The 26,460-nt window shown below is 41.1% G+C and overlaps 1 protein-coding gene across 4 annotated transcripts in view; it reads left to right on the forward strand.

The window, feature by feature from the left end:
- DAAM1 (dishevelled associated activator of morphogenesis 1) overlaps positions 1–9,149 on the forward strand; it is a 163,061-nt gene extending 153,912 nt beyond the window's left edge. For 3 of the 4 annotated variants that reach the window (XM_080809656.1, XM_080809658.1, XM_080809657.1), the window contains exons 23-25: positions 1,140–1,271; positions 5,187–5,357; positions 6,438–9,149. In XM_080809656.1, coding sequence (XP_080665782.1) covers positions 1,140–1,271; positions 5,187–5,357; positions 6,438–6,647 — 513 coding nt within the window. In that variant the 3' untranslated portion in view covers positions 6,648–9,149. The remainder of the gene's footprint in view (positions 1–1,139; positions 1,272–5,186; positions 5,358–6,437) is intronic. The other variant, XM_080809659.1, reaches the window with a different exon arrangement.
- Positions 9,150–26,460: the final 17,311 nt, after the last annotated feature.

Here is a 26,460-nt window from a genome sequence, read left to right on the forward strand (position 1 = left end):
AAAATTGCTTTTATATCTCTGTATCTCACATGCATACTTGCTGACTTTCAAGGCCAAAGTACTGAAATTGTGGCAATTTATTGCAATCAGAGCAGATTCCATATTTTATAACTTTCCACTTATTTCGTTGGTTCTCATGGTGACGTGGATATTGCCTGCTTTTTACAAGTGAAGAAACTGAGACCCAGGCCGCTTGTCACAGATAAGAACCAAATCAGTGATCGAGCAGAATCAGAACCCAGGTCCTGTGACTTCTACACTCCTGCTCGTTAGTGCCTCTGCCAAAGCGGTTACAGAAGAAACTAGATTCAGATTAAGTCAGTCGGTGCCCAGTGTGGTGGTGCTGAGACTGTGGAGTCATACAGGCCTGAGTTCAAATTCTGGCTCTATCACAGATCAGCTTTGAGCTAATAATTTAATCCCTCTATACCTCAATTTATGTATCTGTACAAGGAGGATAATAATCCCTCACTCACAGAGGGTGGGATTAAGAAAGTACATCTGGCAATGGTTGAAATTAATTACTAACATTAGATTTGAATAATCTGTGTGTTCATCACCCTGGTCATGGAGAATATGGGTAATTAATAAGACACTAATACTCCTACCTGCCTGTTCACGAAAACAAAATAGATGGTAGACAATTATGGTGCCTGTAGTTGACATTCCACTGACCCAGATACCCTCATGGAGAAAGTCAGTAGACTTGGCCAGAGGGAAAAAAGGAAAAATCAAGTAACCAGGATTCCCAGAATTCTGAGCACAGAATATCAACAATTAAACTCCCTTGCTTTCAGTCACTCACCTTTGGAATCCAATTTGCTCTCTTTATTTAACTTCTGTTAATTTTATCTAAATGCTCATCGACTTACATCCTAAAGCTAGTGTAAGAAATCACACTGTTAAAGTACTCAGATGATCAGCTAAATGGCTGTTTGCAAATAATGTGGGTGCACATGGGCTTGGCTCTAGTGTGGTAGACAGAAGAGCCCGGGGAGCTAGGCTACCACAAGGTGTTTCAGAGTAGGTGTTGATGTGTTTGCCATTCTGACTTGTTAAATTCGAGGTATATGGAAAATGAGGCAAGGTGTGTCCGCATTTGAAGGCTTCCTTGACATTGTCCACTTCCTGTGTTTAAGGAGCTAGAATATCAGAAGTCTCAGCCCCCGCAGCCCGGGGACAAGTTTGTGTCTGTTGTCAGCCAGTTCATCACAGTAGCCAGCTTCAGCTTCTCTGATGTGGAAGACCTTCTCTCAGAAGCTAAAGACCTGGTAAGTGTCCCTTTGTGTACTGAGTGTTGTTCAATGGGGCTGATACCTGCAGATGTTCAACATCTTTGTTTCTAGGGCTGTGATCAATTGAAACACACCCTTTTTGTCTAACTGGCCTGTGTTGCCTTTAGGTTAGCAAGACCTCAGCATATCTGGATGGTGTAAGACCAATAAATATTTTGCAATTTTTTCGTGGTTGATACTGGATTAAAGTACTTACCTCTGGGAACCAGAAAAGAGTAGATCAGGCATTACCAAGGCCACGGTGTCCCAGTACCTGTAAATTATATGCTGTCCTGAGACAGACGTAGGGCAGGAGATTCCCTCTGAAAATCTCCAGCAGAACTTATTAAAGGAGATACACTTTAATTCAGAGCCTCATGACAAGAGGCATATGTTTTTTGTTTTTTGGTTTTTTTAAGATTTTATTTATTTATTTGACAGACAGAGATCACAAGTAGGCAGAGAGGCAGGCAGAGAGAGAGGAGGATGCAGGCTCCCTGCTGAGCAGAGAGCCTGATGTGGGACTCGATCCCACAACCCTGGGGATCATGACCTGAGCCGAAGGCAGAGGCTTCAACCCACTGAGCCACCCAAGCGCCCGAGGCTTATGTTTTAATAATACAGTGCTTTAGGTTATAGATTCTTGCTATTTCAAAATTTTGATTTCCTCTAAAGGAGAAGTTTTTATTGGCTAATAACTAGGATTTCAGCTCCTCCCTACCCCTCATTTCCTCTTCCAAAATAAATACACATTTATATACATATGCATGTACACATCTTTTCTCTTACACCCCCCCATTGTTAATAAGTTATCTTAAGCCCCTACCCCGTCCTGTCGAGCTCTTCCACACTGCTCATTTCTCAGTTGCCACACTAGCCTTTTGCTTTAACTTTCCTTTGATAACTTGAGTAATGGAAGTCATTTCGCTGTAGTCGTCTGTTTAGTAATAGACACGGATGTTTGCTTATGTGTAGTGTACATAAACAACTGCTTACAGTTCAGAAGAAGACTGTATTAGGATACATTAGCTAGTCTCAACTGTAAACCACACCTCCAACACGATTAAGTAAATGGAAAGATAATGTATGGTCAGAGGACTGCTGTTAGAAGTCCAGCTTCTGCTGTCCCATGATTGATGTCAGCAGCCTCTGTGAAAACCCCCATTCCCACCCATGTCTTACATATGCCTCACCACTTTGGATGATACAAATCTATAAAGGAAGGGACTCCCCAACCCCACCCTAACCAGGCGGTATAGAATCTACTTCCTTGAGGGCTCAAACATTTTTATAAGAATCAACCCTACAGTTAATTTGTGACATAAAAACACTCACTCATGCACAACCTACTATTTTTTTTTTAATTTTAGTGTGGGAACTTTAGTCTGGGACTAGTTTTCTTCAGACCAAAATATACATGACTTCATCATCACTAGAATTCCTAGATAAAAAGATCATTCAGGATGGCTTGGAGTGCATGAACTTAAATGCCTTAGAGACTCGGTCGTAGGCCATCTAATGCCATTTTGTTCATACCAGAACTTTTAGAAATTAGCTTATAAAGCCATGAAGGCAAGCTAGAGCTTTGTGTGTGGAGTATAAACAGTGTATTTTTCCCTAAAGAATTCTGATTTCTGGGGTGCCTGGGTGGCTCAGTGGGTTAAAGCTTCTGCCTTTGGCTCAGGTCATGATCCCAGGACCCTGGGATCAAGCCCCGCATCGGGCTCTCTGCTCAGCAGGGAGCCTGCTTCCCTTCCTCTCTCTCTGCCTGCCTCTCTGCCTACTCGTGATCTCTGTCTGTCAAATAAATAAAATCTTAAAAAAAAAAAAAAAAGAACTCTGATTTCTTTTCTTTTTTTTTTTAATAAAAATTTTCTGTGTTTATTTGACAGAGACACAGCAAGAGGAACACAAGCAGGGGGAATGGGAGAGGGAGGAGCCCTATTTCTTATACTAGGGAGCCCAACATGGGGCTTAATCCCAGGACCCTGGCATCATGACCTGAGCTGAAGGCAGATGCTTAAGCAACTGAGCATAGGCACCAGCACCCCAGAACTCTGGTTTCTAATAGAATATTTCCAAATAAGTAAAACATTGAGAACAACTCCTCAGTGAAGACAGAAATGGCAAAAGAACATTTTTATTGCAAATGTAAAGATATAACATGACAACTATAAGATGTCATATATATACACATATACACATATATATACACATATAACTTTGTAATTGTTTTATCTCAGAATAAATATTGAGGGGGAATTGGAAGAAGGTAGCCAAAAGATGCTAAGATAAGTGTAGTGGTTGTAATGGACAATATGATGATTGTAGTTAACACTGCTGCATGCTGTGTTTGAAAGTTACTAGGAAAGTAGACCCTTTTGTGTGTATCTGTATGGGGTGATGGATGTTAACCAAACTTGTTATGGTGATCATTTCACAATATACTGAAGTCAAGATATGCTGTACACCTTAATTTTCTACAGTGCTATATGTCCATTATATTTCAGTAAAACTAGGGAGGAAAAAAGAATAAATACTAAAAACATTTCCTATAGGGAGATAGTGTTACTGAAATATCAGAAAAAAATACAATAAAGGCAGATAATGTAAGAAAAATAAAAGCAATTAGAAATTCTTGGGTTGGGGGCACTGCACCAACACTTCATAGTCTAAATGAAGAAAATTAGAAAAAAAAAAAAGAAAAAGAAAATTAGAGATCTGGAAAATGTTAAGTAGTTGATTAGGCATAGAGAATGAGAATTCATTTGACTCTGAAGCTGGAAACACCTTCCTTAGTAGCTTAGGAGTAACAGCATTAGATCCTTACAGAGGGAAGAAAATTTCTAACAAACATTATGACTGGCATTGAACATTTTTTGGATAGTCATGATACTGCTAAGACTCCTAAAATCATGCAGTCTTGAGTTATGAAGATAACTACCAGGAGAACTAAAACTAGAAGACTACAGCATAGGAAATATAATCAGGAAAATTGTAATAACATTTGGTAACAGATGGGGACTGCACTTTCCCTGGTGGGCACTGAGTACTGTATAGAATTGGTGAAACATTATGTTGTACACCTGAAACTAATATAACACTGTATGTTAATTATACTTCAGTTTAAAGAATTAAAATCTTAAATAAACTGACACATTGACCAACTCAAAGGAGGAAAAAAACTGAGGAGACTGGAAATAACTATTTTGTTATAAAAGACATATATTTGTATTAATTTTTTTATCTCTACCTTAATATTTTGCATTTTAGCTGTTTTGAGAGGATTTGCACCAAAAGGGGTTCTCTCTAACAAAGAATTTGGAATAAGATTGTAATCTCAGTCATAAATTCGGTGTTGCATTAATGATTCTGTGGTCCGTGACTGTTTTCTAACTGAGGCCCAGGAAATATCACAATGCTAGCATTACTTAGGATTAGGAAAAGCAGCTAAGAAGCACTGGATCCCATTTGCTTTTGATATTAACCATATGGCACCAATAAATGATATTAAACTGCTTCAAAGAAAAGTTAAAAGTACAAGTTTCCCTACCCCTGCCGAGTCTGCTATTAGTTTTACGTCTTGAGTGCTCTGCCCTGTGATATTTTGCTTTCTTGTTTTTACTACTGTTTAGTTAATAAAAAGTCAGAGTAGGTAATCATTGGTGTTAAGCTGAAATGAGGTGGAAGAGAATAAATAGTTTCAAAAGTCGAGGAGTATTAAATTTTTTACTTTAGCAGTGATTGATGGGCCTTTTCAGCAGCCAAAGATAAATACAGGCTCATTGAAATCCAGCAAGTTATATTTGAGTCTTTTTGAACGTCACTACTTCTAGAGAGATTTCTGTTTGATTACAGAATTCCTTTGGAACCCTGACCTTCTTAAAACTCCCCCTGTTTTTTTTCTTCCAGTTTACTAAAGCAGTGAAACACTTTGGGGAGGAGGCTGGCAAAATCCAGCCAGATGAGTTCTTTGGCATTTTTGATCAGTTTCTTCAAGCTGTGTCAGAAGCCAAACAAGAGAATGAAAACATGAGAAAGAAGAAGGAGGAGGAGGAACGCCGCGCTCGCATGGAAGCTCAGGTAAGATAATGAGGACCTCAGCCGTTTCCACCTCCTGGAAATCCCATAGCGGCTGCTTCTTGGTGTGTAGATGACGCTGTGATGCGCCAGCAGGAAGGAGGGCATCGAAGTACTCTCTAGAATGCTGCTTGGAGTTTGAGTCACCGTAAGTTTCTCTCAGGCAGTTAGGCAGTGTATATCCAAAGACTGAAAAGATATATTTCTACATCCTCTGACCTGGAGTTTCATTTCTTAGAAATTATTATGAAGAAATAATCCTAAATTTGCCCAAAGAGAACCGTAATCTTTATAATAGCCCTCACTTGGAAACAACCTGAATGTTTACCAACCAGGCATTAGCTTTAAATGGTGTAATAGCTTCCTAATGGAATATGCAGTCCTTGGAAGTCATGTTTTCAAAGAATATTTAATGATAAAAGAAAGTTTACAAAATTATTTCTTTCTAAATCTTTCTTTCTTTTTTTTTTTTTTTTTTTTGGTAAGGGAAGTGTTAATAAGGAAAATGATACTGGTGGAGTATACCCCCAGCAGGCTCACAATGGTTATCTCCTAACAGTAGGATTAAGGATGATTTTCCCACCTTTGTTTATATGAATTGTATAAATTTTATAATGCATGTAGAATTTGGTTTTTAATAATAATAACTCATGTGTACCCAGTTCCAGGCATCCACAGGAGATAGAAGCTAAGCCTTTGATGTGAGGAAAGTGGCCCTATGAGCGTTTGCTTTAGTCTCTCTGTACTATCAAATAAACTAATATTTGGGGTCTGTTCAGTGATAACTTCCTGGTTCCATCATAGGCATAGGAATTGTCCTAGTTGCTCTTGTTTTAACTAGAATATCATGAGGTTTACCTAGATTCTAGATGGTGAGTGTCTAATCTTCATTATTCATTGCTTCTACAATAAGACCTCAAGTCCCAGTTCCCCCTCTCTTGTGAGGTTTGAGGGGGTTAGCAGCTGTTGGATGCACATGGGTTGATGTGACTGGACTATGGCCATATTTCAAGGACTTCATCTCCACTGAAAAAAAAAAACAACACATTGACACTTCTGTAAAAGGTTGCTTTCTATTTGCAGCTCAAAGAACAACGTGAAAGGGAACGTAAAATGAGGAAAGCAAAAGAGAATAGTGAAGAGGGTGGAGAGTTCGATGACCTGGTTTCAGCTCTACGCTCAGGAGAAGTATTTGACAAAGACCTTTCTAAGCTGAAACGGAATCGCAAGCGTATTACCAACCAGATGACAGACAGCAGCCGAGAGAGACCAGTCACAAAACTTAACTTCTAATTTTCCTTGGATACCTTTTTTAGAAAGCTCATTAGCAGCCCTTTGAAGTGACTAGAACTTTTCATAACACTGCCTTGCAATCCAAACAGTGGCAATTTCTTCTTTCATCTGTGAGTGAATGTGTGAATGTGTGTGTATGTAAATGTATGTGTACATATATATTAAAAAAATGTATATAGAAGTCTGAGTGTTGTCTGGAGACCTATATGTATGGTTAAAAAAAAAGATCTATGTTAATGTATGTGCTCAGAAACCCTTTGTGTATGCATTTGTATTGAATATGGCTCATTTTCTTCCCCTGAACACCATGGCTGTTCAGAAGCACAATACAATCTCCTGAAAGAGGTGACAGAGACATTCCCTAGAGTAAAAAGGAAAAACAAAAGCAAAAAAAAAAAAAGGCTTGAGAAATATTTTATGGTTTCCAAGCTTGGTATACTTTGAAATTATTTTCATTGGTAAAACTAGTGTTGGAAAAATATAGATTTAAAATGGTTTTTGATAGTTGACAATGTGACACTGGTGTATTGCATCAGTAATTGATAGGACCAGCTTAGAATTTCCGACATTGGTGTGGGGGTGCAGTCTGTAAATGTTCATTGAGAACATCTTGCACACAATCTGAATTATGTAGAATGTCAATCGGACTTTTTTTTATATATTTAAAACTTGGGCATCAACTTTTTCCCCTAATTTCATCAAGTTCTCTGCCAAGCGCTCTTGAAGATTTATTTACATTGCTTTTGAAAAGAACACTATTTATCTAAATGCAATTCACGCTCTTGTTAAAGAACAAGATTGCCAGAATGTGCTTGTTGTTCTAATAATATAGATATATAAACTTTAAAAATAAAATTTCCCACCCAGGACCTAAAAGGAGGAATTCTCTGACGGGATAAAAATTATTTAAAATTTTTTATGGGGTGCCTTTTTTTTTTGCCTTTTTTTTTTCTTTTTTCTATTTTGTAGGACAAGCTGCATCTTCTGTCAATATGGGTCTGGACTAAATAAAGGACACTTAGTGAATGCACAAAACGTCAACAACACCAACAGAGATGCCAAGATCTATTTATCTCTAAGTATGTTTGAAGTGGTTTGTTGTTTATATGTTGTCATTTTAAATTGTGTGTCAGTAAAGCTACCTGTAAAATTTCAGTCCAAAAGATGAAGCTCTCAGGGAGAAATGAATAAAAACAATGAACATTAGAAAATAAAATATAGATACTTACCATTAACCTACCAACTCTTAATATCCTTAAATTATATATAAAGAGGACTGTTACTTTTTTTTTTTTTTTTTTGGCTTTGCTTTATTTATTTGTAGTGGGGGAGGGGGCTAAGATTCTCTCTTTTCTTTCTATCATTCGTGTTGTGGTTGGGTTTCCTGTGGAGAGAATAGTTTGTCCTGTTGCACTAGAACATTATTTACTCACTAAATTGAGTTTTTCAGTCAATTAACAAATATTTATTAAACACCTACTATGTGCCAGGCTTAGTAGGGCTACAGTGAGAAGCAAGACAAAGTCCCTGCCCCCAAGGAGCTTATGTTCTAATGGGAATAAAGGGGTGAATAGAATACCAATATGCACTGTACAGGAATCATGCTATTTAAAAATGATTTGTAGAAACTATAATGCTTAGTGCAGATGGGAAGTTCTCTGCACTATCTGAAAGCTGTGAAATAGTGCTCTAAGGGTGGTCAAGAGCAGTGGTTTTTACATTTTCCCCCCTCATTGCAAACTTAGAGACTTTGTACCCATTTTATGGAAGTGAATGACTAGCAAATAAGGTCATAAACTCACAGCAGAGGTTGTGCTCCCCAGCCCCCAGTAACCAAGGTCTGCAAATCCACCGGGTTAAAGGTGCAGACAGAGACTTTGCTCCAAGAGGCTTGGAGATGAGGAATGGGAGACGATGTCGGATGTGTCTATTCCTTAACAAAAGTGCCTCTATCTTCTTTTCTATTTATAGTAAGAGAAATTTGGTCTGGCTCAATTTTGGAACTGTATTTTGAAAATGGCTTTGTTTTACAGTTTAAGGAATGGACAAGTGGATGGAGAGTCACATAGAGGAGCAAGCCCGTAGCGTGTCCCTCTTGCCCTTTGTAATCATCCTCATTTTGATTCGGCCATCCTGGTAGGCCTCCTTTACCATTTCCATTTTGGTTTCTTTCCCCAAAAGCTTTGTGCAGGTAATTCCATGTGCCATTGTTGAAAAAAATCTACTTTTTAGATTGGTGCTGGTGTAAGTAGCCACTTTTCTCTCTTGGGTGTGTATTTTAAAGTTTTTTGTTTGTTTTTTTAAATTAATGCCAAAAAGAAAGCATTATAATTTGTAAACTTAATTATATGTCTTGTATCTTATTAGCTTAGTAGTTGGAACCTCTTAGTCTCTAGGTGCAAGACTGTTGTTATAGTACCAAGAAAAAAAATGTTGTATGTGTTATGAGATTGTACATTTTTTTAAAAAAACAATATGCAATAAAGAGATGAATTCATTGGGTGTATGTATATGCTTTCTGTGAGTTACTAAAACAGCATTAGCAAACTTCTTTGTACTATTAAATGTAAATATTGCCAATTGTTTCCTAAGTCAAGAACACATACATATTTTTTAGCTTGTAGGTACCAGACCTAGAATGGTAGTTTTCTGCTTTGGTAGTATTCAGTATGTTCACAGACTACTATATGCTACCCCTTTCTGTCACTTTTCTATAACCTCTTTGTATGACTCCATACAGTTACAGTTTCTCAGTATAGCTACTGGTGAAATTGTTCAACTGGCAGTACAGAAAAGAATGTCTTGAGAATGAAAATCTTTTTCATTTTGAAGCATTTCCTTTTTTATTTATTTAATTTGGGGGGGAAAGATTTTATTTATTTATTTGAGAGAGAGAGAGAGCATGAGAGCGGGGAGGGTCAAAGGGAGAAGCAGACTCCGGGCTGAGCAGGGAGCTCAGTGCAGGAATCGATCCTGGGACTCCAGGATCATGGCCTGAGCCAAAGGCAGTCACTCAACCAACTGAGCCACCCAGGCGCTCAGAAGCATTTCCTTTTTTTTTTTTTTTTTTTAAGATTTTATTTGTTTATTTGACAGAGAAATCACAAGTAGGCAGAGGGGGGTGCAGGGAAGCAGGCTCCCCGTTGAGCAGAGAGCCCAACACAGGTCTCAGTCCCAGGACCCTGGTCATGTCCTGAGCTGAAGGCAGAGGCTTAACCCACTGAGCCACCCAGGTGCCCAGCATTTCCTTTTTTAAAATTAATTTATGATATAGGTCAATATGAGAAGTGTCACCTATACAGAGCAAGGGATGTGTATTATATCCTTTGAAAATTGGGGCTTTTTCTTGGCCCCACATTGCTTTGGCTGCCTGGCCATCCTCAACCCAATTTGAAGTCAAGCTGAAAACAGATTGTCCTGTGGTTAATAGCAGACTTAAGCACTTCTGATCTTTGGAATGGACTCATGATAGTCTTAAAATTGTCAACCATCTAATATTTCATCTAGTCCATGGATACTGCATGATATCCAAAGACTACTACTTTTCTCTAATGCAGGGCATTCCGATGGAAGAGAGCCTTCTGCGTGGTAGACAGTTTTTTCATTCCGTCCCACAAACTGAGCATACAGTTAACAATTTGTACATTTGAGTGTGGAGTTGTGTATAAAACCACCCAGACACTCAGTTGTTCATGGAGTATTGATAGAAGTAGAGAAAAATATGAAACTTTCAGATCATTATGTTTCCTTTTATGTTTTCATTTTCCCTTAAAAAAATCATTGCTGGGGGAAAATGTGCTTCTGTTAAAGGGATGAAGCTATTTGAACCCTCCAGGGTTTCTGTAATCTAACATGGGCTTATGTGAGGCAAAAGGATAGTCTTTAATAAACTAGTTTAGACACAGTTATTCAAAAGATCAAGTTCTGAGTTTTCTGAGTTTTTCTTCTTGTTCTTTTTTTTTTTTTTTTTTTAAATAACATCAGCTGTTTCCTACCAAGAAGTAAACCTAAAATAAGAACTCCCAAGCTTTAACGGCTGCTTGATACCATTCAGTTCCAAATCACTAGCTAGCTTCAAGAACCACTGGACTGTGTGTATATCTGAAGTCAGGGCTCTAGGGCTTTCATTTATAGACCATCACCAAGTTGGGGTTGGTGCCCATTTTCTCAAAGTAGTGTGTATGCTGGTTTGTCTCTACATCCCTGTGCCCCTATTAATATGAACTCAACTGAAGTCCAAAAACCTGGTGAGTCTACCATGAAGAGATGGTTTAAAATCTATAATTTTCTTTATCTTGGAGAAAGTTTGGAAGCCCTGGAGGAAGGAGTTTCCTGTTTATAAGGATTTTCATGTTTTCCATAGCAAAGACCAATCAGGATTCTTTTTCACTGGTCTTGGGGGGAAAACCTTGATCTAACCTTTGGTCTTTTCCCTGACATGCTTTTGTCTACTGCAATCAGCTATGTTTCCATGGTGTCAAACAAACAACATGTACATAGGATTGCACACTAGGGGTTTTTGACAAAGGAGGTCTTTATTTTTATCAAAGCCTTGGTATGTTTTTTCTTCCCCATGGGAAAAAGAGAGGTCCCCAAGTAAAATTCTCTCATGTCATTTACATAAAGTATTTATTTTTTATGCTTCTATGCCTACAGTTTCTTTTACTGGAAGGAGGAAGAAACAGTTCTGTATTGACCTTCGGTACCATCGCTCATTTCATTTATACCCATTATGGTCATGTGAGGACATAGCTAAGGCAAAGGAACCTGCAGGCCCCCATGGGATGGTGAGCATTTCTTGTTAGTGTCCTCACCCCATTCCCCTACCCCCACCTCCAGTGTGGAGAAACCTTCCTGAGTCCAATCAGATTTAGGAACCTCCCTGACTTTCCTGGGATGGGAAAGGTGCCCAGAGAGGAAGTGATCATAATGCTGAGCCGTGACTCAGGAAGACAGGCACAGGGGAGAGAAGGAAGTGTCTCCACCAGCTGCTTAAAAAGAGAAAAGCCCGTATGTGGATGGCCAAGACTCTTTCCAACCAAATCAAGTCAAGTTGTCCTACTCCCTTTCACATACCCCCTTAGCTAAATCCGTTTGGATGACTTACTGCGCCCTTTGACTTCCCCAGCTCATGCACATCCATGTGTATCACCCTGTGTGTAAAGCCCAACAGACTCGCTTCTCATGCTTCCTTGAACTTCCATTCAGACCACGACCCTTTGAGGCTTTAGCCCGTCTCTAAAACCTCCCAATTATCTCTTACACCCAAAGGATCTTGCTATCCATTCCTTAACTCTTCAGAAGCAGGGGAGTGGGGGGGTGGGGGGGCGGGGCAGTCAGAAAATCACTAGTAAGCTAATTCATGCTCAGGCAGTTCAGATGATAAGCCTTTAGGTTGTCCAATTTAAGATAGTTTCTGCAAGTTGACTGTCATCTGAAGGCTCACAAGAGGAGCCTGTCCTTTTTCTCTCCCTCTCTTTCTTTCCTTAAACCTCCACCATAATAAAAGCTTCATTACTAAGAACTCTCATAAAATGCGTTTTTGCAGAAAACAGCTCTCCTACTGCCTTGAATGTGAGATAGTTCACCCTGAAAAGCAACAGCTGTTAAGTGACCTGACATTTTTACAGCTGGTGAGTTCACACTAAAAGGTAGGCTAGAGGCACCAGTAGGAGTGAGGTCCCCGCTAAAGGATTAATGCCCTTAGGAAAGGAGATTCTCTTACACGATCTGGGGAAGTAATGCTTCGAGGGCAATAAGCATAGACTTTCTTCAAAAAACATGCCAAAGGTGACCCTCATCATGGACTTTCCCCCACAAGAATGTGGCAAAGATGAGCTTGATCGATCCTGAAACTACGTACAGTCCTTAAAGGACTCCCCTTGGAAGACGGCTCCCAAGGTCCCTTGCGCTGATTTCTGAGCAACACCAGAATCTAAGAAGTCACTTCCAGAATTTGTCTGCTGCCATCAGAAGTGAGCTATAACCCTAGGCAAGTCTCCCAAACACCTTTTTTGGGAAGTTCCAAAACTTGCACTGTAGGATGTTGTCCTCCCGCCTCTGAGGCTCCAAGTCCCTGGGAGCTAGGGCTTCGCTGCAGCCAACTCCCTCCCTAAAATTAAACACATGCTCCCAATTGCACAGTTTACCAGCCCCAGCCAGAGAAGCCTGGTCTCTGCCCTGGCTGTGTGGGAAGGGAAGGTGGAAGAAGCTCACGGGAGGGTTTCCTTTTGTTTTACCAGGTAACTGCAGTAGGAGTCCCACTGGGGCTGCCCCAGCACCGCTTACGTGCACTGATTTAGTTCGAAAATCAATGTCTGTCCTTAACAGGGCTTTTCCCTGCAGAGGTTGTGGTAACCCAGGATGAGTGTGGTTGGAAGAGGAAGGAAAAAATCAAACCGAGTGGATAGGCCCAGCTGGAGTGATGTGTTCTCACAGACGCTGCATTTTAAGAGCAACTCTGACAAAAGAAAACGCATCCCCGTGAGGAGGTTTGGAAACAGAAGCAGCCACTGACAAGAAACTTGAAGCCTGCAAAATATTACTAAGGCGATTTGACAGCTCCATATCTGAAGATGAGAAGACTTAGTCTGTCTACACCAGATGGCAGAGCTACAACCAATTGGTGAAAGTCACCAGCAAATTGAGTTCATTTTTTCTTTTTCTTTTTTTTTTTTTTTAAAGTTGTCTTCATGCCCAACATGGAGCCCAATGCGGGGCTTGAACCCTCAACCCTGAGATCAAGACTTGAGCTCAGATTAAGAGTCAGATGCTTAACTGACTGAGCCACCCAAGTGCCCCTAGAGTTCATCTTGTAGAGAACTTTCAAACTCCTTGAATTGACCAGCGTTGGTCAGGCTGCCTCCTAAGATACTGAATTCACCCATCTGTAGAGGCCTTCAAACCTGTAAACTCAGAAGTTTGGGGCTAAGTAACAGGTTAGATCGATGATTTTTTTTTTTTTAAGCTTTTTACTTGGAAATAATTTCAAGCTTAGGAAAAAACTGCAAAAATTAATATAGTGCAATGAATACCTTATGCCCTTTTCTCAGGCTCGTTATTGGTAACATTTTGCCCCCTTCGCTTCATCATTTCCCTTGTTCTCCGTTTGTGTGTTTTTGTACACATAATGATTTTTTCTGAACCATTTGAGAGCAAGTTGCTTACATCATGGCCCTTAAAATTCCTGAGTATTCCAGCGTGCCTTTCCTAAGAGTAGGGAGTGTGTTCTTACCGAGCCTCGGTACATTGACTGACTTTGTGAATTTATATTGATACGTTCATCTAACCAATGACCCAAGTTCCAATTTTGTCAGCTGATAGAAAAACTAATATCCTGGAGCCTTACTCTCCTCCAAAAAAGGATCTAGTTCAAGATCAGGTAGTGCTGTAGTTGTCATATCTCCCAGCTTCTGACACTCTCTGGTTTTGGTGTGCTATGATAGTGACATTTTTGAACAATAGTCCTCTGGGAGGCAGAATGTCCTATGTCCTAATCCCCAGAACCCGTGAACACATCCCTTAATGTGGCAAAGAGGACATTGCACGTGTCCTCTTTGGTAGGTAAGTAAGGATTTTGATGGATCAGCCAGGCAGGCCAGTGTAATCACAAGTGTCCTTCAAGGAGGGAGGCAGGAGGCTCAGAGATAGAGAAGGAAATGAGAGGACAGAAGCAGAGGTTGGAGTACTGGGATTGCTGGCTTTGAAGATGGAAGGGCACACAAGACAGGGAATACAAGCCCACGTCCCCTTTTCTGAACTCTGTCTTGTGTGTGTCTGATGTTTCTTTTTTGTTATGTTGAGGTTTTTCCATCATCTGCTGGAATGCACCATAGGTCCTATCAGAATCCCAATCAGAGGCACAAAATGTTTGTTTCAAAATTGCCTCTTATGTAACATGACAAAAAACTAACCTACTGGAGAGTACAGAATCTACCTCTGCCCTCTTCTGCTTCCCCTCCCCACATCCTTCTCTGTTCCAGACTCAAGATGTAGAAACCAAACACTGTGCTCATAAATTACAAGGATGGGTTCATTCTTTTTTTCCTCTGCCTTTGGTTGTTATGGTTATAGTAATCATTTAAAATACACTCTGATTTATTTGTGTCCATTTTCTTTCAGTGTTACTTGGGTTTTGTCTCCTCCTTCTTATTTAATTTTTATTTACTTGTAAATAAAACATGTAGGCTACTAACAATTTCAAAGCCAGAACTGTATGAAAAGGTATGTTCCAAGAAGTGTCACCCTCCTATATCCTTTTACCTGACTCCAACTCCGTATCCCCACCCTTCCTTGCAGGTATCCAACTTTTGTGTTTTCTGGTTTATCTTTCCTTTGTTTCTTTTGTAATGATAAACAGATATGTGTGTGTTTATTTATTTTTCCTTTTTTTTTGCACAAAAAATAGCATGCCACATGTGCTTTTTTACAGTGAGTCTTTTACACTTACTACCTGCTGGGGATCACCCTCCCTGTCGATTCATACAGATCTTCAACCTCATTCTTTTTTTTACTCTCTTGGGTGCAGGTAACACTGCTTATTCAACCGACCTCCAATATTTCCCAATTATATATGATGTTGCAGTGAATAACCTTGTGCTTCTTTATTTGTTATTGTTGAAGGTATATTTCTAGCTTAAATTCCTAGAAGTGGGATTGTTGGGTCAAAGAATAGACATGGAAGTCATTTCGTTCAAGATTGCTGAATTCCCCTCATAGGGATTGCACCATTTTGTATTTCTACAAGCAGTGTGTACGTGAATTCAATCCAGTCTCACAGTCTCCCACTGTTACCATCCTAGACACAGCACCATCCTCTCCCTTCTGGGTTATGGCAATGGTCTCCTAACTGGTCTCTTTGCTTCAGCCTTTCCCCCACCTCCCCGTCCCCCTGCGGTCTGTTTTCAACCAAACAGCCAAAGGGATGCTTTCCAAATGTATGTAAAATCTTATCACTCTACTTAAACTCTCCAGAGGCTTTCTATCTCACTTAGAGGTCAGTGGGACCGTTCTCACAATGGCCTCCTACACCCTAAATGATCTGGATGCTTGCCAGCACCATTACCCCTCTGACCCCATTCATCCTCCTACTTTCCCTCTTCCTCCCTTTGCTCCAGCGGCACTGACTTCCTCTTCTTCCTTGATTACATACCAAGCAGCGACCTACAGCAGAGCCGCTGCGTTTCTGTTTCCTTTGCCTAAACCACTCCTCCCGTAGATATCACATCACTTTCTCTGTCACCTCCTCCCCACCTTTCTTCCAGCATAAACCTCTGGGTGTGAGGCGAATGTGATAAACACTACACTACAGAAACCAACATACACTTCTTGGTAATGACTTCCTTGACGCTCATTTTACAGCTTCAACCTGTACCCTTCCCAGCACCTATTCCTATTCTCTGATCTATTTTCTTCATAAGATATATATAGAGAGAGACACATACACACACACATATATATATGTATATATACATATTGTATCATTTGTTTAATATGTCACCTAATCTCACCCAACCCAATAGAATTAAAGCTCCATAAAATCAGAGAAATGTGTTGTGTTTGCCAAAGGTTTGCAGCAGCAGGAATGAGGTCTAACATACTGGAGGATGTCAATAAAGGATCACTCTCTTTCTCTAAGAGATTGAATATATAAACAGAGATGATGTGAATAATACAATTGATGAAACTGATCAATAGACATATTTTAAACAAAGATACAGTTGAAATGATAGACCCCTTTTCAAGTGTTTATGGTAGTGTTTCTCAACAGTAGCTCTTATATTTTATGCTAAATTAAATTCTTTATTTTGAGGGTTGTTTTGTGTATTGTAGGATATTAAGCAGCAGTCCTGTCCTCTACCCATTAACATACCTCCTCGAGTTATAACCAAAAATTTCTCTAGACCTTGTCAGATGTTACCCTGGGGAGTGAAAATGTCCCCCTTTGGGACCCACTCACCTATGGTTACATTCCCATAAATGAACCACACATACACAAAAAGGAAAGAATTTAACATTAAAGGTTTAAGCAAAAAACATCATAATCATTTGAGAGGAATATCTTCCAAAAAATACTGGGTCACAGTGAACCCAAATGACATCTGAGATCTATTTATAATAGGGTTGCCAGATAAAAATACAGGACACCCAGTTAACTTGTAATATCAGATAATTTTTTTTTTTTTTTAGTATAAGTACGTTCTGTACAGTATTTGGGACATACACTAAAAAATTTATTGTTTGAGATTAAAATTTAACTGGAGATCTTATATTTTTATTTGCTAAATCTGTCAAGTCTTATTTATAAAATTATGAATATAACATCGTTACATATAAAAATAGAGCCACTACCCACAGAGTATAGCAAAAACCGTACTCAACGGCAAAGGCAAGTTTGTGAGTACCTTCATTTCTTAAAAAGAGAAATGACTAAAAATGAACTAAAAGTTTAAATTACAAATGAGAAAACAACCAAAAAAAAAAAAAAACAAAGGGGGAAAAAAAAACAAGTACAGGACTATCTCACAGCTAAATTAGATTGAAGGCAGAATCTTGCCTGTTCTAGCCTTGCCAACAGGACAGTAATACTCTCAGCCTGGCGACTCCTGGACGGGGCTGGATACTTTCTTTTTTCCTTTCCTTTTTTTTTTTTTAAAAGAAGATTTTATTTATTTATTTTTTATTTGACACAGAGAGATCACCAGCAGGCAGAGTAGCAGGTAGGGATGGGGGAGTGGGGAGAGGCAGGCTCCCTGCTGAGCAGAGAGCCCGATGTGGGGCTTGATCCCAGGACCCTAGGATCATGACATGAGCAGAAGGCAGAGGCTTAACCCACTGAGCCACCCAGGCGCCCCAGGGCTGGACACTTTCTAATGACGCTCTCCGTCTGCTCATCCTTCTGCTAGTGCTCTATCAATATCTTCTATTGCTGTCTTTTTGCTTTAAACATATTACTTTATCTTTTCATCACATTCTGTAAAGTCCATCAGATTTTGTTTATATCTCCCTGACCTTTTGGCTGGAGGAAGCTCTTTAGTCACAAGTATAGATATTATTGTTTAAGCTGGTGACTTTGAAAGGGGCTGACTTCATGTCCCTTTAGATGATTCAGGTTAACTGAGCCCTAGAAGATCTTCCTGTCCCTCTTATACATGATCCCCCAGCGTCTTTACAGATGAGTCCGGTATTTTCCAGGCATTTCCCTCACCCACCCTTTAAGACATTTACACGGAGATGGTAATGCCTTTCTAAAGGCATGAGCACCCAAGAGACATGAACCTGTGAGTGACTGGACTCCCTGAAGGAAGTGATTCTATCAAGCAATTTTGAGAACCAGGATGGAAACAAAGAAGTAAGGCCTGTTGTGTACAATTGGCTATCATCATATTGTCATTTCCTGACCAATGTTGTTCTTATCAGCAGTGGCTCTGTTGCTGAATTTCAGTTGGAAAGAGCATTACAAGGGGAAAAAAAATCCCAATCTTTATGTAGTATTTCCTAGGTAGTAAACAGGATTTCCTGCATCCGAAATGACTTCAACAAGTTGCCTGTTCCTTCGAACACGACCTGGTGACAAATGTGGACGCTGTTTCTCAAGCAGAGATAAGCTCGCTGATTGAAATCTCCCCCAGCTGAGCAAGGGGTTTTGCCAAGTGTGCATCCGGGTTCACAGAGCTGTCCAGCCCCACCAGGCCTGTGAGCCACAAAAATGAGTGTGTGTGTCACACAGCTTTCTACTCGGTCTTAGTACTCCGTGTGTTCGTGTGTCTCCCCAGGCAGAGTCTAGAAGTACCGAATCACCCTTTTCTTCGGAGAGCGCCAGTGGGCAGCGCGGTGAGGAGTCAAAAGGTAAACAAATGCTTTGGGTTCATCGGTTTTAGAAATAATACGACGGGGGAATTCTGGAGAATTGGCATGGAGTTTTCTGAACAACTGGCATTTGTATCCTCCGACCCCCCGAGGAAGGAAGTGTGTTCCGTGCATGGAAGGGCGGGAATCTCTCCCTCTCAGACATAACTCCGGTCACACCAGCATAATTTGTAAATCTGCTTTAGAAGCAGTTCCTTTCCCCATTTCCCATTCCTAATAAGGTGCTTATGATGAACTAAGTGAGTGGAATTCTCTCCCCAGACTTCAGTACCTCTTTGTTTTAAAATCCTTTAGTGAGTTGCTTCCGGAAGCCTGGGTTTCATAATTCCCGGGAGACGCTGTTGGCCAGAAACTCATCTGTACTCGAGTCATCACGATGATGAAACCAAGAGTCATAGCAACCCCGCCCTTTTGCCAAAGGGCGGAGGATGTACACATTTTGATTACATCACAATCCTTCAGAAATATGGACTCCGTGCCATTATGAGCAAGTCACTAGGCAGGAAACTGTTTCAGGAAAAGACAGGGTAAATCTCTGAAGTGAGCATGTGTAATATTCTTTCCACAGCATTGCCCCAGCTGCTGGCAAATGCAAATACCAGCTGTGTACCTCGGCACAACCCCTGTGACATGTGTTCGCAGAATATACATCGGCCCCTTCGGGGAGTTACCACCATTCACTTTCCTAGTCCCCTGGCTTGGTTGTTAAGAAGCTGAGAATATCTATCTGTTCATTCTGTCTCCAGGCTTTAATGAATTTATGAAAATGAACTCATTAAAATGTGACTATAAATATTCATGATTAATGTTTGAGATAAAATCCCCTTTTCAGGTGATAACAATAACTACCGTTTATGAAGGCAGGGCACTGTAAAAAGCATTTCCCAGAAAACAACCCAATAAAAACCCAATGACTCCCATTTTACAGATAAGGAAACTGAGGCTTGGGAAGATTAAGAAATGTACCCACTGTCACACAGTTTCAAGCAAAATTGGACCAAAAAAATCCGAGCCCTTAACACATATTCAATAAACAAGCAATTGCAAAAGACATTGCTCTTATCCCCCCAATTTTGTTTCCACTTCTGTATTAGTGCTGCTCTTTTCTGAGATTAAAATTTAAAATTTGAACAAAGTCTACAGCTAACGCACTGAAGTCCCTTTGGTTTGCTGTTGCAAGTGAAAATTTTCTTTTTCTTTTTTGGCAGGGGAAAGATGGTCAAATTTTTTCCCATCTTTATCAGTATCTTAGTACAGATTTTTAATTTTAAGAAACATTTTCTCTTTTTTTTCATTATTTATTGAGGTCTATTTGACATAAAACATTATGCAAGTTTCAGGTATACAATATAATGATCCAATGTTTGTGTGCATTGCAAAATGACCACCACAATAAGTCTAGTCAACATCCACCACAAACATAGTTACAGAAATTTTTACTTGTGATAAGAGCAAGTGGTAAGAGTAATAATAACAGGAGTCCTAGAATCCTGGGTCCTGGGGTTGGAGGGGACCTCAAAGGACCATACTGGACACATGTTTTAGTTTCCTGTGATCAACTCTCCCCTCCTTCTGCTAACCATCCTCTCCCACCTCAAGATGTCCCCATGACTCTAGATCAAGGGATGGGCATGTGACCCAAGCAAGGCGACCAGAGCTGAGGAGCACGAGGTCTGGTTCCAGTGACAATCCCTGAAGAGGCTGCCCTTTCGTTCTGGCTACCCACAACTCCAGAGCTCCCCTGGTTCCAGGCTTTTCTGAACCTTAGTTCGTTTGCTCCCCCAGCAGTCTGAAAACTGGCCCAAGTCAGAGTCTGTTGCTTGGAATTGAAGAATCCTGACGGATGGAAGTGTCTGATCCGTTGTGGTCAAGGGACTGAGGGGCCAGGCCAGCAAGGCACCAGCCTTCTACTTCTGCTTCAGCAAAGGACTCTGTTTGAACCAAGGGTTTTATCACTCAAACTGGAATCATCACGCATCTAGTCCGAACACCCGCCGTCCTCAGCAGCTCAAACTGACCATCTAGCTCAGGGCCTTTAATTTGGGCCTTTGTATTCCTTTTGGAAATGAATTAAAATGTGAGGGCAGGAAGGCTTTAGGAACCTATTTCTGTATTGGTTTATTTGGATCCTTTATTTGGATCCTGTCCCCGTTTGTACCCAACCGACACAGACGTGGAAACCACCGCCATCCCAACTCACCTCCTGCAGACAACGTTTTCAAACTTGGTTCCGGCTCACATCTGAACTTCCGTTTAAACAGCGTATCATTGTCCTCAAATTGTAAATGTGCAGTAGCACATCTGTGTACATACTCAGCATGGGCACCATTCATTTTCTCCTCCTCCTCGCTTGCCAAAAGAGATTTGTTCAAGTGTTTATTCTTTAGAGTTGTTGAATTTGAAATGTATAGAATTTTAAGGGATCGTTCCAGATTCAAAACTAAATCTAAGGAAGTTGAACAGAAGGTTTAAGGTATATCCCTCATTCCTCATACAATCGCTCCCCCAAAGCGGTGGGTATCCACAGCTCTTCGTAAAACACAAGGAGGCTCAAATCTGATTTGTAGTCGTTTGCTTGTTTTTTTTTTTAAGATTTTTATTTATTTATTTGACAGACACAGATCACAAGTAGACAGAGAGGCAGGCAGAGAGAGAGCAGGCTCCCCACTGAGCAGAGACCCCCGATGCGGGGCTCGGTCCCAGGACCCCGGGATCATGACCTGAGCCGAAGGCAGAGGCTTTAACCCACTGAGCCACCCAGGCGCCCCTGTAGTTGTTTTTAAGTTGAGATTGGGTGTAATCTTCTATTTGATAGTAGATATCTGTCTTTTTGCCTCAAAATGAGGTTTATCTTTTTTCTTCCTATTTTGATAAATGAGCCAAAGTCATTGTGAAAAATTGAAGGACCTCTAAATTGTTACATCAGGGTTGGGGTGGTTTTCCAAACTCTAGTTGGAACCCCGTGGTGTGGAAGTTGTAACAGGCAGTTGCCTGTATAGGAACAAATTGAATCCTAAAAGTTCAGATGGGAATTAGTCATTTAAAACTTGAAACATATTTTCCACTGGAAATCACGTTTAAGTGATAGCCATATTCTCACATTTAGCCTACAAAGGGCTTTCAGACTGTTCAGTAGTCCTGATATTATAGTACATAGTACTAGTTTATATGGAAAGTATGGGAACAATATTAATGTTTGATGCCTCCTCCTTTGCTCTTCCCCCTAGCGTCCCCATGCTCTTTGCTTCCCTAGGTCTCCCTTGTGGTTCTCTCTCCAGCTTGTACGGCCCCTTCCCCCAGATGCTCCTACCTGCTGGTCCCCTGCAAAACTATAGTGGGGGATTACTAAAATGAAGTTATTAAGCCCCATCTCTTACATAGAAATTTCTAGAAGTGGGGCCAAGGAATCTGGATTTTAGTCAGCTCCCCAGATGATCCTTCTGCATGCTGAGGCTTGAGAGCCACTGCCCTACATGTTTCAGTTCCAAATGCCCGACTTCCACCTGACCACGAAGCCAAATTTCTATTCACTCAAGCTGGCTGATCTCCACTGGAGTGAAGAAGAAGGCAGTAAATTAATGTGAGTTTGCTGAAGATTTAGGTTATGTCGTCCTCAGGGTTCCTGATCTTTTCTCTGCCTGTGGAGGCTCCCGACATAAAGATAATTAACTTTTCTGCAGATAGAAATTGAGAGATTTGTGGGGAGAAAATTAGAATTATTCTACAGAGAGATTTTCATCTTCAAAAAAAAAAAATAGGTTAAAGAACTTTTTAACCTGGTAGGTATTTTGTGACAGCAGAATATTTAATGACTACCTCATATTTTAATTTTATGAATTTGAGAAGTTCCCTACCTGTTAAATATTTATCAGTATTATAAACAAGGCTCTGATGACTAATACTCTTCAATATAAGCTTTTGCCAGCATCTCTCATTTTCCCTTGGGATTCATTTCTGGAAATAGAATTCATAGTCTCTCACTGAAGCTTGCCAGAATTCCCTCTGAGACAGGTTGCAGCAGTTTGCACGACGAGCATCTCGGTGTGAGTGTTCCCTTCTACTAACCACACCGTCATCACCGCTGTGCAATATCTGGATTAGAAAACTTTTTTTTTTTTAGTTAGGGGTGATCTAAGCTGTGACTTCAAAGAACAAAGGGGCAAGGGGGAGAGAGAAATTAGAGCTGTGGGCAGAGCCCTGGAGAGGGTGAGTCAGAGCTGGGTGCATGGTCCCTGGACTTGGTGACCTCTGTCCGTCTGGGTCTCAGTGAAGCACGCCTATGGGAAGGCTGCGTGGATCATGGGACCGCAGTCCAGGCAGAAGCACACACCTGACAGTGCCTCTCCTCCGTTTCCAGGCAGAGTTACTAAACAGTGGTGTGCGCATGTCAATTTGGAAAAAAATTACACAAGGCAAGATCAAAACTCAGATTCCTAGGTCCACCCAAAGATTCTGACTCAGCATGAGTCAGAAGAACTTACATTTTTATTAAGAACCCTTCGTGAGGGGCGCCTGGGTGGCTCAGTCGTTAAGTGTCTGCCTTCAGCTCAGGTCATGATCTCAGCATCCTGGGATGGAGCCCCACGGAGGTGGGAGGGGGGGCTCCTCGCTCAGCAGGGAGCCTGCTTCTCCCTCTCCCTCTCCCTGCTGCTCCCCCTGCTTGAGCTCTCTCTCTCCAATAAATAAATAGTCTTTAAAAAAAAAAAACCCATGTGAGTCCAACATAGCTGGTCAGGGACCTCACTTGAAGAAATATTAAACTGAAGAAAGAGAATATCTCTGGAGTGCCTGCCCCGTAAACCCAAACTTATTTTATCTCAGCAAATTACTCCAGTACTGCTCTTTCCAGGAGGAGTCCGCTCTGAACAGTCTCCCAGTGTGGTAATGATCATTTTGTACTATTTTGAAGTGGACACCTGCGCTCGAAGGTGGGACTCCTCGAATGGTGCACGGTACCAGCCCAGGTTTCCGTGCAGCATGGGGGCTGGATTACAGCCGGATGCAGTCCTTGTGTGTAAACCTGGGCTGGTCTTCTTTTCCACTCGAGGCTCACACACGAGCCCTAATCTGGTTTGGTGTTAGGTTGGCCCTAACCAACCTACAGCAAATGCGGGCAGAGACTTCCAATGGCACAGTCATTTGTGGTACAAGAATAGTCTGTGAACATAGGCTGTGGCATGTAGACTCAGGGACCACGGACCTTCTGACAGCCTAGGAAAGGGGCCCCAGGCTCAGTGTCCGCAGCCCGTGCAGCGCTGGGAAGACGGAGAAGGGAATCTTCCTTAGCATCCAGACTCCACAGGTGCCAGTTTCAATTACCATCTCAGGGTGTGCTTCAAGGGGCTCTGTCAACATTGCTTAGATGTGAAGATCAGTTCAAAGAGGCTTAAAAGAGTTCGCAGAACTGATGTACAAGACAAGCCTTAACCTCAGGCGAAGTAGGTAGTTACCCACTGTTATGGCCTGAATTGCATCTCCTCAAAATTTGTATGTTGAAGACCAGTACCTCAGAAAGTGACTGTATTTGGAGACACTTAATTAAGGTTAAATGAGGTCGCTACGGTGGGCCCTAATCCAGCATGACTGGTGTCCCTATAAAAAGAGATTAGGACACAGATGCACACAGGAAAGACCACATGAAGATGGACAGAGATGATGGCCATCCCCAAGAGGCCAAGAAGAGAAGCCTTAGAAGAAACAACCCTGATGAAACCTCAACTGCCAACTTCTCACCTCCAGAATCATGAGATAATTCTGTTGAAGCTTCTCAGTAAGTACTTTGTTATGGCAGCAGAGCAAACAAATATACCCACTAGAGTATGGTTTCAATAAATCTTTCTCCCCTTGGTCAAGCCTGGAATACCTCCATCAGAGACAGTTGGTCCTTTGGCTTTTGCTGTTCTATTTAATAATTTCTTACTTAATATTCATCTCTCTCTCTCACACACACACAGACACACACAGACACACACACACACACACACACACACACACACACGTTGCTTCTTCTGGACGAGGCAATTGGCTTCCTCCTCTCTATATTCTCAGGCAACCTATCAGGATCTCAATCTGGTGGAATTCAACAAATATTATTAAGTACTTATATATGCCAGATACGCTTAGTGATAGTGATATAAAAATAGATGTAATCCTTATATGTGAGATACTGTCTGGAGAGGGACAGCCACACATGGTTTCCCGGCTGTAATGGAGCTGGCTTTAGGAAGATAGAGAGGGAAATGACTAATTTTGCCTGGGGCCACTCGGGTGGGGGGGAGGGGAGCCTCCACAGAAAAGATAAAATTAAAAGGATGAGTAAAAGGTGTCAGATTCTGACTAAAAGGAGTAATAGTCACCAAACACAATAGTATCAAACAAAATATGTTTGAAAATGAGAATTCCCATGGGGCTCAAGGGTAGGGCTTTTAGGAGAAAGTCAAGTAGGTCACTCAGGATGATGGGGCAGGACAAAACCACTCTGCTTAGCACACAGTGGTCCGGAGGGTTCTCCAGTCTCCTCAGACTCCTTCAACACCTCTGGAACAAGTGGACGGTCCCTGCCAACCACCAGCCAAACCTACTCCTGTGTGTTGGCTCTTAAGCACACGGGGAGCCCAGCAAAAAGGCAAAGTCCTACATCTTACGCCCAAACAATCAGGGTTCCCAGGCCCCAATTTCCCCTTTGGGAGAGCTGGAAAGCAACCAAAATCGGAGAACCTTTAAGCTAGCCCCTAACATCTGCTCAGGAGAACATAATGTCTTTTTTGCCGTCCTTGTGTCCAAGGATCATTCAAATCGTCAGAGAGCCTGATGGCGTTCCTCCTCCTTTCTGTGTGGTCACACCAGAATCTGTGTGTTTTGGCAAATAACTGATATTCTTCCTATTTATAGACTGTTTCCCATGTTATTCACTTGCGGGGTTTCTGTGGTCCAGCGTTCTGTCAAGTCCCAGCTGGCGGGGAGTGCATAATAGTCATTAATGTTACAGCTGCTCGTTTTATGGTCTCGGTGGACAGCCCGTTGTGAAATGCGCCTAGATAAGTTTACAACTGCTTGTGTGAAAACACATATAGCCAGCTGGGCAAGAAAGCTCATTTGCATTAAGTGCCTTTTAAAATTAATATCGAAGCCAAAAACAAACATCCCCCATTATCCAAATAATAGACTATTCATTTTTACCTTTTCAAGATATAGAAGAGTAAAAATAAAACAAAAAAAAAAGCCCTTAAAGTATCTCCTGAATGCACTACACCCAAGTATAATCTTTGATCAAAGCAAAATTGTACCAGGGGACTGAGCCAATCACCAAATGCCTTTTCCTTTTTAATCTCTTCTTTCTCCTTGTAATCTATTTGGAGAAAGAGAAAGTTTGGTGGGAGTCTCTTCAAATGTTGACTTTCCCCTTTCAGACAGAATTTTTAGCAGCTTATGTAGCCATTGACCAACATATCTCCTCATCCCATAACAGTCTTTGATATCATTTGACTATTTCTTAAAAGAACAGCTTTCTTGAGATATCACTCACATACCATACGGTTCACTTGCTTGTAGTGTGCCTTTCAATGGCTTTCGGTATATTCACCAAACTGTGTAGTCATCACCACAATCACCTTTAAAACATTTTCATCACACGTCCACAGAGAAACTCCGTGCCCATTGGCGGTTACTCCTCACTTCTCCCCACTTCCTTCCCCCACCAGCCGCAGACAACCACTTCCTTCTGTGTCTACAGATTTGCCCCTGTTGGACATTTCATAGGAATGGAATTATATAATACATGTTCTTTTGTGTCTGGCTTCTTAGCATGTTCTCCTGGTTCATCCATGTTGGAGAATGCGTCAGTATTTCATTCCTTTTTATTGCTAAGTTTCTTGCTGAATACTCCATTATACAGATGTACCACTTTTGTTTACCCATTCATAAGTTGATGGACATCGGGTTGTTT

Source organism: Martes martes, assembly GCF_963455335.1.
Source record: "Martes martes genome assembly, chromosome: 7".
Taxonomy (NCBI): Eukaryota; Metazoa; Chordata; class Mammalia; order Carnivora; family Mustelidae; genus Martes; species Martes martes.